Source organism: Dreissena polymorpha, chromosome 6, assembly GCF_020536995.1.
Source record: "Dreissena polymorpha isolate Duluth1 chromosome 6, UMN_Dpol_1.0, whole genome shotgun sequence".
NCBI lineage: Eukaryota > Metazoa > Mollusca > Bivalvia > Myida > Dreissenidae > Dreissena > Dreissena polymorpha.
The window spans coordinates 23,021,744-23,035,617 of NC_068360.1; the positions used below are offsets into that span (position 1 = coordinate 23,021,744).

Below are 13,874 nucleotides of genomic sequence, written 5' to 3' on the forward strand. Positions count from 1 at the left end.
AACTAAGTCGTATAATATACACACGTTCTTGTGAATAAGTGGCTTAGCACAGGACGTTTACTCGATAGTTGAGGTTATTGAAGGGGGGTGACTACAGTATCATTAAAATATGATAAGCTCTGGTAAGGCCAGAAAATCATCTGTCCATCGACATCATAATAAAAGAGCTCCAGCCGTACGTCAAAAATCTGAGAGATGTCAATGTGCACAAGGCCTGGCTTTTATAAAGGACACGGTTACTTCACTTCAGGCAAGCGTACTTCGTATTAAACAATCTCTACATATTAGTGACAACTTGAGGTCGGAGCAGATCAACTGTATCAAAACTGGTATCTGAATATCAAGACGGACATTCTAAATTGTCTGAATGCCGTTAACTCTATGTCGATAGCGACACTCACGGCCATGAGAAATCTCACTGGCTCCATTGTTTCTAGAATAGTAGAGGTTGAAGACCGAGTGAGGAACAAAGAGGTACAGCTGGAGTCGGAGAACATAAATGTTTCAAACTGTTATTGGGATGCGAGAGACGTAAACACACCCTCTAGCAGCCGGACACATACAGACACAGAGGATTGTGTGGGCAGTATCCATAAACGACCCAATACAGAATCACATACTGAGCTGACTGGTGAACACATCCCTGTCAGAGTAACAATAAGAAATGATGATGCCGACACACGGTCAGCTGGTGACTTCCGACGGGTTGAAACCAGACGTGGTAAGCGGTTCTGCGTGCTAAAATTGAGCAGTCGAGTAAACACGGGCGTCTTAAAGACTGAACTAGAACAAAAAGAGCCACACGTGAGATTTATGAGAGTCTATCCTCTGCGAAAGAACCATCGGAAAGTGCTGCTCAAAATTACTCTGACTTCCAATGATCAAGCAGAGCTTGTACTCACAAACAACTTCTGGCCGGACTATGTAAAATGTGTACCGTGGATGTCAAGATACGCTCAACGAAAGCATCCGTCAACACGAGCCACTCGTGAACAGGTGTCGCGCTATAGCAATGGGGGTCACTAGTCAATGACCCAGGACTACAAACGCCGTTTTAAGGGGCCGATGGACCAACCACCTAGATTCCGAACACGGATGCCTTCAGACAGTATTGTGACGTTGAATCGCTATAGTGCAACCTCAGCAGATGTTGACTCGACGTGGCTATCATAGGACAGGGTAATGAATATTGTTATCACGTCTACTTTATTATAATAATGGTTGACTTAAATCTTCTAACTTGGAACGTCACAGGAATCATAACCAGCGCTGCTTACTTTAGTGATATACTGATTAACAGTAATATAGATGTTTGTGGAATATCTGAACACTGGCTTTTAGCAAAAAAAACGTGCACTTCATGGACACCGCTATAGGCGATTATAGACGTCATACTGTTTGTTGTAAGCATAATAATGTTTCATATAGGCTAACGGGTAAGGGTGGTGTCTCGCTTTAATGGCACAAACGTCACAATGCATATATACAACCCTTATCTATTGATGATGATCGAATAGTTGGTATTCAAATGCAATTGTATCCCGGTAAATATTTCTTAATTTTCCAGGTTTATCTGCCATGTAGTAATCACACCGTTGAATTGTTCTACGATAATATGCTTACTTTGTATGACTTGTATAATCTTTATTGTGATAAAGGCGTGTCTATTTTTATGGGAGACATTGTTGTTTAAACGTGTCTAGGCATCGACCTATACTTTGCTGCCTCAACTTTAGCTGTGACTATTTTAATGTAAGTGAAAAGAGTGCTACACAGAGTTGTATCAACTGGAAAAAAGCGAATGATCTAAACACCAAATGCTACAACGATATGCTCAAGCTAGCAGTTGGAGATGATATATTTCCGTATATGGAAAGTGATGGTATGTATGCAAAGCTATGTGACATACTTCGTACGAGTGCGGACAACGCATTTCCTATGAAAACGTTTAAGACATACTTAAAACCCTACTGAACTGAGGAACTTTCCGCTCTACCTTCACGTGCAAAGCGTGCAAGAGATATCTGATGTCGCGAAGTACGACCGCGGGGGAACTTATCGGTAGTTTACCGTGATTACAAGTCTCGGAAGGCTGAATTTAGACGGGAAGACAGAAGTGCCTCACAGTCTTACATGCAACATCTCGACCGCAAGCTAGAAACGGCGGCAGAGTCAGATACCGTGAACTTTTGGAAAATAGTAAATGCCAGTAAAAGAGGTAATAGAACAAAAATCGGCGATGGACTTGTGTTCAATGGAACTGTGTATAGAAGTCGAGAGGATATTGTGCAACAGTGGAGTCAATATTTTTGAGATTTCTACACTCCGACAGATATTCAGCAGTTCGACGATAAGTGGAAACAGACTGTAACGATCGAAATTGAAGAGTCATTCAAAAATATGGTCCTTGACTCCACAGCTATTGTACACCCAGCATCAGCTTTGTCCTGCATACAAACGTTGATAAAAGGTAAAGCTAGTGGGCCCGATAGGATTATGCACGAACACTTGTTATTCGGCGCCATTATACTAGCGGAGCCATTGTCTCACATGTATACACTGATGTTGCAAAGCGGGCATATTCCCGATAAAATGAAGGAAAGAGAAATAATCACCTTACATAAGTGAGGTAACAAAAGAAAAGATGAACCAAATAATTGCAGGGCAATAACATTAACATCAAGTTTATTAAAGCTCTATGAAATGATACTTTTAGACCGCTGTAAGAATTATATACTGAATCAGTTAAACAGACTGCAAGGGGGCTTCCAAGACCAGCTGGGCTGCATAATGACGAGTCTCGCGCTCCGTGAATGCTACACTACGCTCGAGAAAACTCATCCTCCGTCTGTTTATGCTACCTGGACGCTCGGCAAGCTTTCGACCGAGTTTGGCACGAGGGCCTATTCCACAAACTGCTAGCATTAAATAATGATCCATTAGCGCCAATGGTCGATAACAACACGCTAGCAGCTTTCAGAGATATGTACCGTAACACAACAGGCCGGGTACGCTACCAATTTTGCACTAAATGTGAACTTCCGGTACTCCAGGGTACTCGACAGGGCGGTAAGAGCTCGCCGCTCTTGTACATTGTGTACATTGACGGACTTATAACGGAACTTTTGAATAGTAAAAATTGCGTGTGCCTGTACGATTTAAATTTGTGTGCCCCGACAGTCGCCGACGACTGTATGGTGCTTGTTTATTGTTCAAAGCATGGGCTTGACAATATGCTAAACATTTGTTACGAATACTCGAAGAAATGGAGATTCTTGTACAACCCTTGTAAATGCGCTGTTGTTGTTTTGAATGAGCAGGAACATAAGCACCAACATTCATTCAAACTGGGTACTGACCCGATTCCTTTTCGCAGAAAAATACACAAATCTTGGGATTGTCTTCGACATTGCGCTGGCAACAAAGGAATTTATCCAGGAAGCAAGTGTACAATTACGTGGGACATATTTCAAAATATGTGGTAATTGTATTAGAAGCGAAAATGTAAGTGCAAAAACATTGATGACGATATATACGACAGTCGTCCTTCTGAAGGCAATGTACGGTTGTGAACTCTGGAATAACTGTGCAGCAAGTGATGAAGCTCGGTTAGAATCTGCACATAGATTTTGTATAAAACACATGCAGGGTTTGCACAAAAGTATTTCTACTGACTACTTTATGTGTATATCAAATGCAACCCCGATTGAAACATACATTGACTGCTCAAAGTTTAAATTCCCAGGCCAGCTTTGCAGATAATCGCCAAAGTACTTGGTGAAAGATGTTTTTCACAACAGGTTGCTCAGATATATGAATCTAGAACATCAAAATATAGGTTTTATGCCAGACGTGTACGCTTCTCAAACTTTAAGATTACGATGGCTGTTTTTTAGCTTTTAACAGTTCAAGTGTTTTAAATTGTTTATGTTATTTTATGGTAATATTGTCAATTGTCAAAATGTATATTGTTTATGTACCTATTCATTACTTCAATATATTTTAATTGTTGCTATAAACAATGTATATGTCACTATAACATACAATGTGCTGTGAAACTGAAATTAATTATGAATGCATGCTTGCTAGCTGTACATATGGTCTGCTCTCCTACCCTGGAGGAAATACAAGTATATATTACACCTCAGAGATATTGGTCCTTCTTTATCTATATGGCCGTTTTCAGTCTGTAAAATGCGATAGAGAAACCTAAGAGTACATGGACCGGTCACTATTTTTTGTATATGGACCGTTCGGGGTTACACACCACTAGGTCTAAATGTGCACTGCGTTGAAGCATTTTATTGAACAGTATTGACACTAGTTCAGCTTTACGGAGAGTTCAAAAAAACTTAATTTAGAATAAACGACACGCTTACCTCAATGCCAACGTTAATCCAATGTTTATAACAATAAAGCCAAAACGATATTCACTTACATTTTCTATTCGTCCATCCCTTTATCGAAACTTATTTTAAATCACACTATTTTGTTGTATTCCTATCGAAGTTTAGACCTACATTATGTATGATAAACACTCAATCCGAAATACGTTTTGCATTCGTTCGATGCCTTAACACCCAGAGAATTTAGTTCCAACTGGAATGTTTCGTCAGAGAAACTACGTCACACGATATACGTCATCGTTTGCGCATTCAGTTGCATGAAAAATAAAAGTACGGAAAGCCGGTACAACACTTTACAATGATACAGGGGACGCTCTTCGGTGTAATATAAGAAAGAGTAAACTCCACTTCGGTCCCAATGACATTATAGTGACCAGCCAGGCAGACACAAACTGTATATGGACCTCAGCCTATATATATATCATACAACGGTATTTTTTAAAATCGCATACGTGGAAATCATACACTTTACTATAACAGTTTTTTCTGTTAAAAGCAAGAAACATTATAGCCTCGTCACGCTATTTTTGTGATAAGTAATTTTCCGAATTACTGAAATCATGGTCAAGTATTAGATCACATTCTAAGGGAGGTTGGTTTGCAAAGTTCTACTAGTCTATTGTCGTGCGAAATAATTCCCTTTTCTAGTAACTGACATGGTATGGCTAATCAATCTCGTTATCGGAAGTACAAATATCGGGTAGGTTAGTGTTTATTACAGAACAGAATAGAATAGTTTATTCAGACTTTAGCATGTTAAACGATTCTTCATTTACATAAATATACAATAAGTGCATAAAGTGAGTATAAAATATACATCATTTCGAATAAAGATCAATTTACAATATACAGAATAAACATATGTATGTGATTTCGTGAGATTATTATTAATATTAAATAATTTTAGAAATACAGGCTTGAGAAATGCTGATCATGTTTAAGCTGTTTGATAAAAAATAATACTTCCAAATATGTTACACTTACTTGTAGTGAAGTATGGTTTTAGTATTAGTATTATCCATTTGTTGACCACCCATACGAAAAACGAAACTATAGTTGATATATAGGGATATGGTTCCTTAATTAATATTTTCTTTAGACAGCAATCTGGAAGGTCTAAAAGTAATATACCCATCTATATACACTAGTAAATTAATATGAATCAAACCCTAACGTCGACCATCTATGCGAAACATATATAGCTGATCTAGAGGCATATATGCGACTTAATTACTTTCGCGAAAAGTATACAATACATTAAATAATTTTAAAAAAATGCAATAGTACAGCCTACAGGCAATATAATACAACTTTCATGTCCGTTGAAATTCCTCGCTACTTCTAATGAATTAAATTTGAAAATTACATTTGAAATCTTTGTTTAAAGTCTAGATCAATAAAATATATAGTCAACACTTAATCCCATACAATAAAACAAAACACTGCTGCATGATACATGTCATTCGGTTGATTAGAGAAACACTCTTGAAATTTAAACGAATACTAGTTCACATTTTTACAACATAGGAAATTTTTCAAAGAAACATCTTGTTTTATTACAGAATGAATAAATGAATTATTTATCCGCTTTTACAATGTGCGTTAACGGTGCATACATTATCAGTTGATGATCCAACGATCGTAATACAATTTAAATGTTTGCGTTAAGTAACATTGTAACAGGATGTGCAGTATTCTACACGAGGAGATGTAGATTTCACAGTAAATATTTTAAACTTTTAATGTTTTCTTAAACGCTGCAAGAAACGACAAGTAATTATATTTTTTATGAACTCCCGAAATTTCGAGTTGTAGTATCCTATCAGATAAGGGTTCACAGTGGAATTCAAAGCATAAGACCTATATAGAATCCTAGTCCAAATCGGCAGAACTTTATGAATTGAAGCTATTATTGACACGACGAAGTAAGGGACAAAACTCAGGACAGATGCCAACGTAAGAACAAATGCCATCTGCGTCAGCCGTCTTTCAATTGTCGAGCTCCAGTGATCTGTGGTGCTAACGTAAGTTGTGTTTGGGCGAATAGTTGAAGGACTATTTCTTACAACAACGGTTGTTTCATTTGGTGTTTGTTTTTCGGCAGTAGAAGAAATGTCCGAAACTTTAGTCGATTGCCTATCGACCGTAGCACTATTGTTGAGCGTTAAACGACGACGTTTACCAACAGCAGAAACTTTGCGTATGATGAGTGTGTACAAAGTTAGCATTACGATCATTATAACGAGGATCACAATGAAATCAATAATGTTAAAGGCGGTGGCAATGTTTGCGAGACGCTTTTCTCTAGTAATCATACAGTGGTTACCCATGACGGTAACATTCTCGGCTACAATAAAATCTATGGGCTCAACTTTGAAAAAGACAAGTTCTCGTATTGAAAACAGGATTGATAGTCCTGTGTTGCAAACGATGTTACACACCACTGGTTTCCTTCTTGCAAATAGTGACTTCCATTTTGATGTCTGGCAGATACTGAAGTACCGATCCAGGGCTAAGATGAATAGTAACAACATGGAATTCATAACAAAGACGTGGTTCAGGAAGCCTTGAAGTTTGCACGCCGCCACATTTGTGTACGTCATCGAATGAACGAGCCCAGCTGTAGATGAAAGCAGTACTATAGAGCAAATCAAATCGTTTCCAGACAGTGCAGTAAGCACTAAAGTTGCAGCTGATTTATCTTTCCTTGAAACGTAGAATAGCAAGGCGACGAAATTGCCGATGATGCCAGCAGAGCAAACAATTGACATAAACACGATGATTGGTATATTTTCAACGGTATTTGCATCGTTTTTCTCTTGAACCAGTTTTTCATTATCCATTTTAGGCATATGTTGACAACTTTTCGAATACAAAGCTACGAAACTATGGTTGCTTTTGTTCACTGAAAATAAATTTGAAAAACGTAAGTCGAACAGAGCGAATAAATATAAGTCGAAATCTCACAGTACCAACACGTATTGCTGAGTTGAAAATAACCAAATGAGTAAATAAAAATGCTTTTCTATAGAACACATAAACGCTTACTTACAGATATTCAGTGTCCGTCTACCATTACAACTACTATCGAAATAACAAGACTTAATATCTTAAGTCAAGGAAGGAAGGAAGTCAACTGCAAACCTTCGTTTGTTATTGTACACATCCGTTAACTTATCCGCGCGACCAGCATCATTTGACAGATTAAAATACTCTTAGTATGAGTGTTTTCTCAGTCAGAAACAATCCATTTAAATGTATGGTATGTCGCAATAGTTTTGTTAATATTCTATTTAATAGTTGTTCTGTATTTCACAACGTTGAATACAACAATATTTATCAGATGTGTTATAAATTCTTGATACGCACGTGATGATGGTGATGGAGTATCTAAAATATTTACTAGGTTAAAGGTCAACAGAAGAAATCTGACTAACTGTTCATATTTTATAAAGTAATACCATATTATAACAACAAAGTAAAAAAATAAAATTAAAAAAAAAGTTAGAGCTAAAAAAACGATGATTTTGATGATCGGGAATTTCCGTAACGCGTTCGGCAATTTCCGCCGCTATTTTACCCCGATGACGTATGTGTGCACCACTGCGCATGACGAATATTCCCATGTTATGACTTATGTACAGTATGCACTGAAGCATGCAAATTTCCCTCAAAACTTCAAGGATTACAAGACTGTGTTGATCATTCACTTGCATATACTTAATTTATAATCTCTTTTGTGTTGATTACGAGTCGAACTTTTACATGACATTGAGGATTTACTGATTTATAAGATGGTTCAATGTGCAGCGTTTGGCTGCAATGCTCGTTCTGAAAAGCAAACGGAGAAGAAAGGATTCTTCGGGTCTCAAAGGACGAAAGTATTAAGCGGAAATGGATTCTAGCCGTGAATTCACGAAGGATTATCGACGGAAAGGTGGTGGACTTTACGCCAAGCAAATATGCAAAACTCTGCATAAAACATTTTGAGGATAAGTGCTTTGTCCACCCCCCCCCCCCCCCGAGTGTGATGGCGAGTGCGGGCTTTGGGATGAGACTGTCGCTGCATCCTGATGCAGTGCCAACTTTGTTCCCTGACACGGACAACTTCAAGGCATTACAGCCGAAAGCCCTAAGGCCAGACGAGTTAGGAGCCCCCAAACGGAAACGTGACAACTATGGTGCTTTTGCCAAGAGAAATCGCAAAACGGTAAGAACTTAATTAATAAGGTCAATGATCAGATATGCATCTTAATACCACAAGTTCTATGTTATTTCAAAAAGCTCAAACACTGACAATGTAAAAAATACTTTTGAATTAAAAATCATTGTATGTAGTTAGAATAGTTGGCAGCTAGTAACCAAACTGACTTTGGCAGTACGGCAAGATCTAATTATTTATTGTAAGTGTTTTGACAGGCATCAGTTTGAAATCGACACATTTCGATCTTAATACAAATGTGTATCTATCTAAATATACTGCTAGTCGACACAATTAGCATTTCAAGCAGTGGACACTGTTGAGTCCATTTCCTGGGAAGAACCAGTACTTGGTGTCTATGGAGGAGATAATGAGAAAGCTCCCTGAGTAGGGAGCGAACCCAGGAACCCCCGATCGCTAGACGGACACCGCATCCACTACACCACCGTGACCTCTTACTGTTTTCCACCACGGTTAATTTAGCTCAAGTTCTAATGTAAAGCAGTTGCTGACAAGCCATATTTTCTACCTTTTTACCAAAAATTCAATTAATAATGTGTTGCTTATCTTTTTATTGTTTAAAATGTGAAAACGCAAGGGCTTTTTAGTAAATACATTCAGACTTCCAATAATGTATTAATGCTGGTTTAGAAAAAGAGATGATAAGTTAGAAATAGTGTGCCATTTAACTGTTAAAAGAATAAAAAAGAAATTTGAATTAGTAGCCGACAGGTGTTTTATTATTTATATACCAATTATTCTTCATGTAGTGTGAATCATAAAATGCATCTTGATTTTTTTGTGTTTTCATAAATTGAACAGCAACTGATTCTAGTACTTAGTAGCTGATGGCTATTTAGGCTACTGGTAGTGCCATGATCATTTAAATAATAGTTCAATTTCAGTCTTCAGGGTAATATATTTAGCCAAAATCATTGTTCTATATTAGAAACAGGAGAAAAATCCAATAGCCTGACTATATAAATTATTAATTTCTAGAAGCCCAAATAACATCTTACAAGACCCGGGATGTCTGGCTTATAATTGAAGACTGAATAAATGTAATATTTTCAAATTAATATTGTTACATGCATTAATTGCATTGGAAACAGTTTTCAGTGTAATAAACTCATTTTGCTCCTTATGGGCTTTAGCCATTTTGAGATTTCATTATAGCATTCAATGTACTAAAGATGTGTTGTTTGATTAATTTCTGAAGTGGAAAAAAGAAAAACATGTAGTTTTACTATTATGAATACAAAGTTTACTTTATTTTACAATTTTGTGTTACAAATCTTGTAGAAAATAAATGACAGCATTATAATATGTGTAAAATTAAATAAGCTTTTTTCGGGTTATCATTTTTATATTTTATTTATGAAGTTGCTTCAATTAGGTGGTTTCTGTACAAAATAAGTTGGTCACTAAACTAGCTGAATTTTTGCAAATCACCATGCCAACAAGGCACCAAGTTGGCAGAATGTGGTGTATTACCACCCTACAGCTGCCATAAATCAAGCTGGTGTCATAAAATAGATGGTCCTCTTTGTTTCTGTAAAGTCAAGTATTGTTATCAGTGATCTACTGTTATCAATTGTATTTGGCACAGACAGTAATAAAACAAGCAGATTATCAGACTGCAGTAATCATAACAACTGAATATACAACATACTGCACTAGTAGATAGAACAGTATTTATAAATAGAATAGGAAATAAATTGCAAAAAATATAAATAACATTTTAATTTAGAACAACAGCAAAAAATATAAATAACATTTTAATTTAGAACAACAATCTACACTTTTATTCTTGTCTCTTGTCTTTATGCTTTCTTTTAATTTAAACACTGTATTATTTTAATTGGGATATTTTTTTATATATTGTATTTATTTAGTTTGACAAATTATAATTAAAACAGATACTTGCATAAATACTGGCATCATTTAAATAGATTTCTTCAAAACTTGATTTTTTTATTAATTAAAAAACAAATCCTCATGAAATGAGCTATAATGCTGCGCATGGACACAGTTTTAAAATACAGTTAAAATGAAAAAAAAACAACAACCATTTTTAATGAAATAGTCATGGAAAATTGCTTACTGGTATAAAGCTTTAATTAAAGATACTAATACTATATTGCAAAAATAAATGTAGATCATGAAATGAATAGTTTTGTTTGAGAAAATCACCAAAATGATGTCCATTCCCTGTTTGATGTCTTATTCTCAATTCACATAATACATTGTTTTTAGAACACATCATGACTTGCAGTTGACCCCTATTGATTTTGAGGTCACTAGGTCAAAGGTCATGGTCACGGTGACCCCAAATAGTAAAATGGTTTCCGGATGATAACTCAAGAACGCATACGCCTAGGATCATGAAACTTAATGGGTAGATTGATAACGACTCGCAGATGACCCCTATTGATTTTGAGGTCACTAGGTCAAAGGTCAAGGTTATGGTGACCCGAAATAGTAAAATGGTTTTCGGATGATAACTCAAGGACGCATATGCCTAGGATCATGAAACTTCATAGGTAGATTGATCATGACTCGCAGATGACCCCTATTGATTTTTAGGTCACAAGGTCAAAGGTCAAGGTCACGGTGACCCGAAATAGTTAAATGATTTTCGGATGATAACTCAAGAACGCTTTTGCCTAGGATCATGACACTTTATAGGTACATTGATCGTGACTCGCAGATGACCCCTATTGATTTTCAGGTCACTAGGTCAAAGGTCAAGGTCACAGTGACAAAAAACGTATTCACACAATGGCTGCCACTACAACGGACAGCCCATATGGGGGGCATGCATGTTTTACAAACAACCCTTGTTTCATTTACATTTATCGGATTATATATTTAGCATCCGATTAATGTAAATGAAATGATTATGAAATTTTGTTCAATGACATGTGTTGCCATGAAAGTTGGACTATTACTTGTCTTAAGGCTCGAAGGCGCACAAGGAATTACTGTTGGTCATCGGAAGCAAGCGTCTTCTCTCTGACATTCGCATGCTGTCACCAGCTGAACAGACCTCGATGCTGGAGGCTCAACACAAGGTGGTGTGCCAATTTGCGCCAAAATTTGTCTGCTTTTCATACGCAGCAAGGAAACAGAGGTATGAATTGTGATCGATTAATATTATATCTACAGAAGAGCTAGCGCAGGCATGTTGTTTTTGTCTTTCATAGTCCAGTGGTAATAATTTATAAAACTACAACTTTAAGGCAAAAATTAGTTTATTTCCTACACCACTGATAAATATTTGTGCAAGTTTAATGACAACAACATTTGATTATGATGCGGTTTGGGTTTTTTACATTCGGCATTGGTTGCTGAAATTCTAACAACCAAAAATATGATCTTTAATTCGAGTAAAATTAATATCCTAGTTGACTAATAAACATTGTCATTTGCAGTTCATAAACCATCAAGTGCCCATGAGCATATGTCCATAATAAATATGCATTAGTTGTGAAAATGATTTTAGTTCCTTTTTATGCCCGTGAAGGTGGGCATATAGTGATCGCACTGTCCGTCTGTCTGTCTGTCTGAAATTTCGTCACACTTTGCGTTTAGGTTTCGAAAAATGTGGAAAAACACTTTGCGTTTAGGTTTAGACAAATTTGGAAAAAGGGGGCATATGTCATCCTATGGTGACAAGCCTTGTTGTTATATGAAATAGTAATTGTTGATATAATTTGTGATTAAAGGCTATTTTTTGTAATCCAGATTGCATCTGGCAGCCCTGCAATCCGTTTCTAATGCGCACAGGAAACATGCAGAGACGAAGAACGGCGAAAAGCGCTACAGGATTTCGTATCCAAAGTACAAGGCGGAACACCATGTCGTGAAACCTGTCAAAGAGGCCTGCAATTATGGTAATGGTCCTTCTAAGCAAAATAAAAAATTGGCATTCTAATATATAATATACAAAAACCTAACAGTGAAACTGACTAAGTTGACTGTTGTTGTTGTTTTTTATGCATAATATGTGTATTTTTATTTATTTGTTCAATGTGCATAGTTTAACCAAGTAGTAAAAAATAAATTGTTGATGCTTTTTTCAGATTATGTCACAGAGCTCATAGTTGAATTGCTGCAATTAAAACAACAGTTCAAGAGCACCCGGATTGCTAAGCAGGCATCTTCTTCCATTCTGTTCTCTCCACCACCATTAGCATCATCTGCGAAGAAAATTTTAAAGAATGAAGCAGTGCAGTTGCACTGCTCTAGGTTTAATTAATTACAGTAATTGGAAACAACTTGGCATGCCATTTGTCATGTATTGCTCCAGCTGGGTTTAGTGTACGTGCGTAAGGTGTCATCCCAGATTAGCCTGTGCCATATATGTTTGTAATTAATTAAAAAAATCCTCGCGCTGGAAAGATGGGACAAAGCGTGCGCAAAATATCTCGTCCCATATTAGGCTGTGTCCCTGATAAGACTGTGCAGACTCGACGTGAAAACATGATATGCCCCAAGTTTAATATGACAATGTCTACGAATGTGCCCTTTTGACAAATTAGAACCTAGCTGAAGCACTGATCACGTATTGTTTCAAATTAACATAGCAACTACAATGATTTTTTTGAAAAATGTGAATGTATTATTTTGACAAATATGCTGTAATAATAGTTTTCCCATTGTGTGCTATACTGTTAGTATAAAAATGTTAATGTCAACACCTTTATTTTTAAATGTTGGGACCATGTAGTGTTTTTTGTGTGATAGTATTGGTCTGTAAAAGATGTTTTAAAAGTCATTTTGTTAAAGGTACTTAATTTGACTCCATGACAAGTTGTATTGCAACATTGTGCTAGTAAAGCTCATTTACTTATTCCGTCCAGTTTTCTAAAACTTGTCGTCAGGTTACAAGTTGTTCTGTTGTTGTGTCTGTGGTAATTTATATTTTTAGATGTTGCAATAAACTTGTATGCTACATATATATTGTTGTGTTGGAATGTTTTCTCCATTTCAAAAACATCGAGAGTAAAAATTTGACATGCTATTTCTCATTAATAATATTAAGTCACCTCGCTCGTGGAGAGTTTAGAAAATTCAATTGCGTCATATTTATATAAAATCAAGACTAATTATTAAAAAATATTTATTAAAAAACAACAGAAATGAGATCATTCAAACTTTGAAGTGAATGTCGACATAAATGAGATCAATTTACCATAAATATAAAATCGTGTGCAGGGAACACATCGGGTTTCAACAAAATGGCCATGTCAGGATACTAGCAA

General features: G+C 36.4%; 3 protein-coding genes across 3 annotated transcripts in view; 2 read left to right on the plus strand and 1 right to left on the minus strand.

The window, feature by feature from the left end:
• Window positions 1-1,026, plus strand: part of LOC127835511 (neurogenic locus notch homolog protein 2-like) — a 128,583-nt gene extending 127,557 nt beyond the window's left edge. Inside the window, exon 30 of the mRNA XM_052361951.1 lies at window positions 392-1,026. Within this exon, the coding sequence (XP_052217911.1) occupies window positions 392-1,026 (635 nt within the window). The remainder of the gene's footprint in view (window positions 1-391) is intronic.
• Window positions 1,027-5,122: 4,096 nt separating this feature from the next.
• On the minus strand, window positions 5,123-7,536 carry LOC127836061 (5-hydroxytryptamine receptor 1D-like). Its single transcript, XM_052362484.1, has 2 exons — window positions 7,459-7,536; window positions 5,123-7,311 (listed from the first exon to the last, which is right to left on the minus strand). Exon 2 carries the CDS (start codon window positions 7,256-7,258, stop codon window positions 6,146-6,148), a length of 1,113 nt encoding a protein of 370 aa, XP_052218444.1. The 5' UTR covers window positions 7,259-7,311; window positions 7,459-7,536; the 3' UTR covers window positions 5,123-6,145.
• Window positions 7,537-7,644: 108 nt separating this feature from the next.
• LOC127836072 (uncharacterized) lies at window positions 7,645-13,568 on the plus strand. Its single transcript, XM_052362497.1, has 4 exons — window positions 7,645-8,616; window positions 11,569-11,740; window positions 12,355-12,503; window positions 12,693-13,568. Exons 2-4 carry the CDS (start codon window positions 11,634-11,636, stop codon window positions 12,866-12,868), a joined length of 432 nt encoding a protein of 143 aa, XP_052218457.1. The 5' UTR covers window positions 7,645-8,616; window positions 11,569-11,633; the 3' UTR covers window positions 12,869-13,568.
• The last annotated feature ends 306 nt before the right edge of the window (window positions 13,569-13,874 follow it).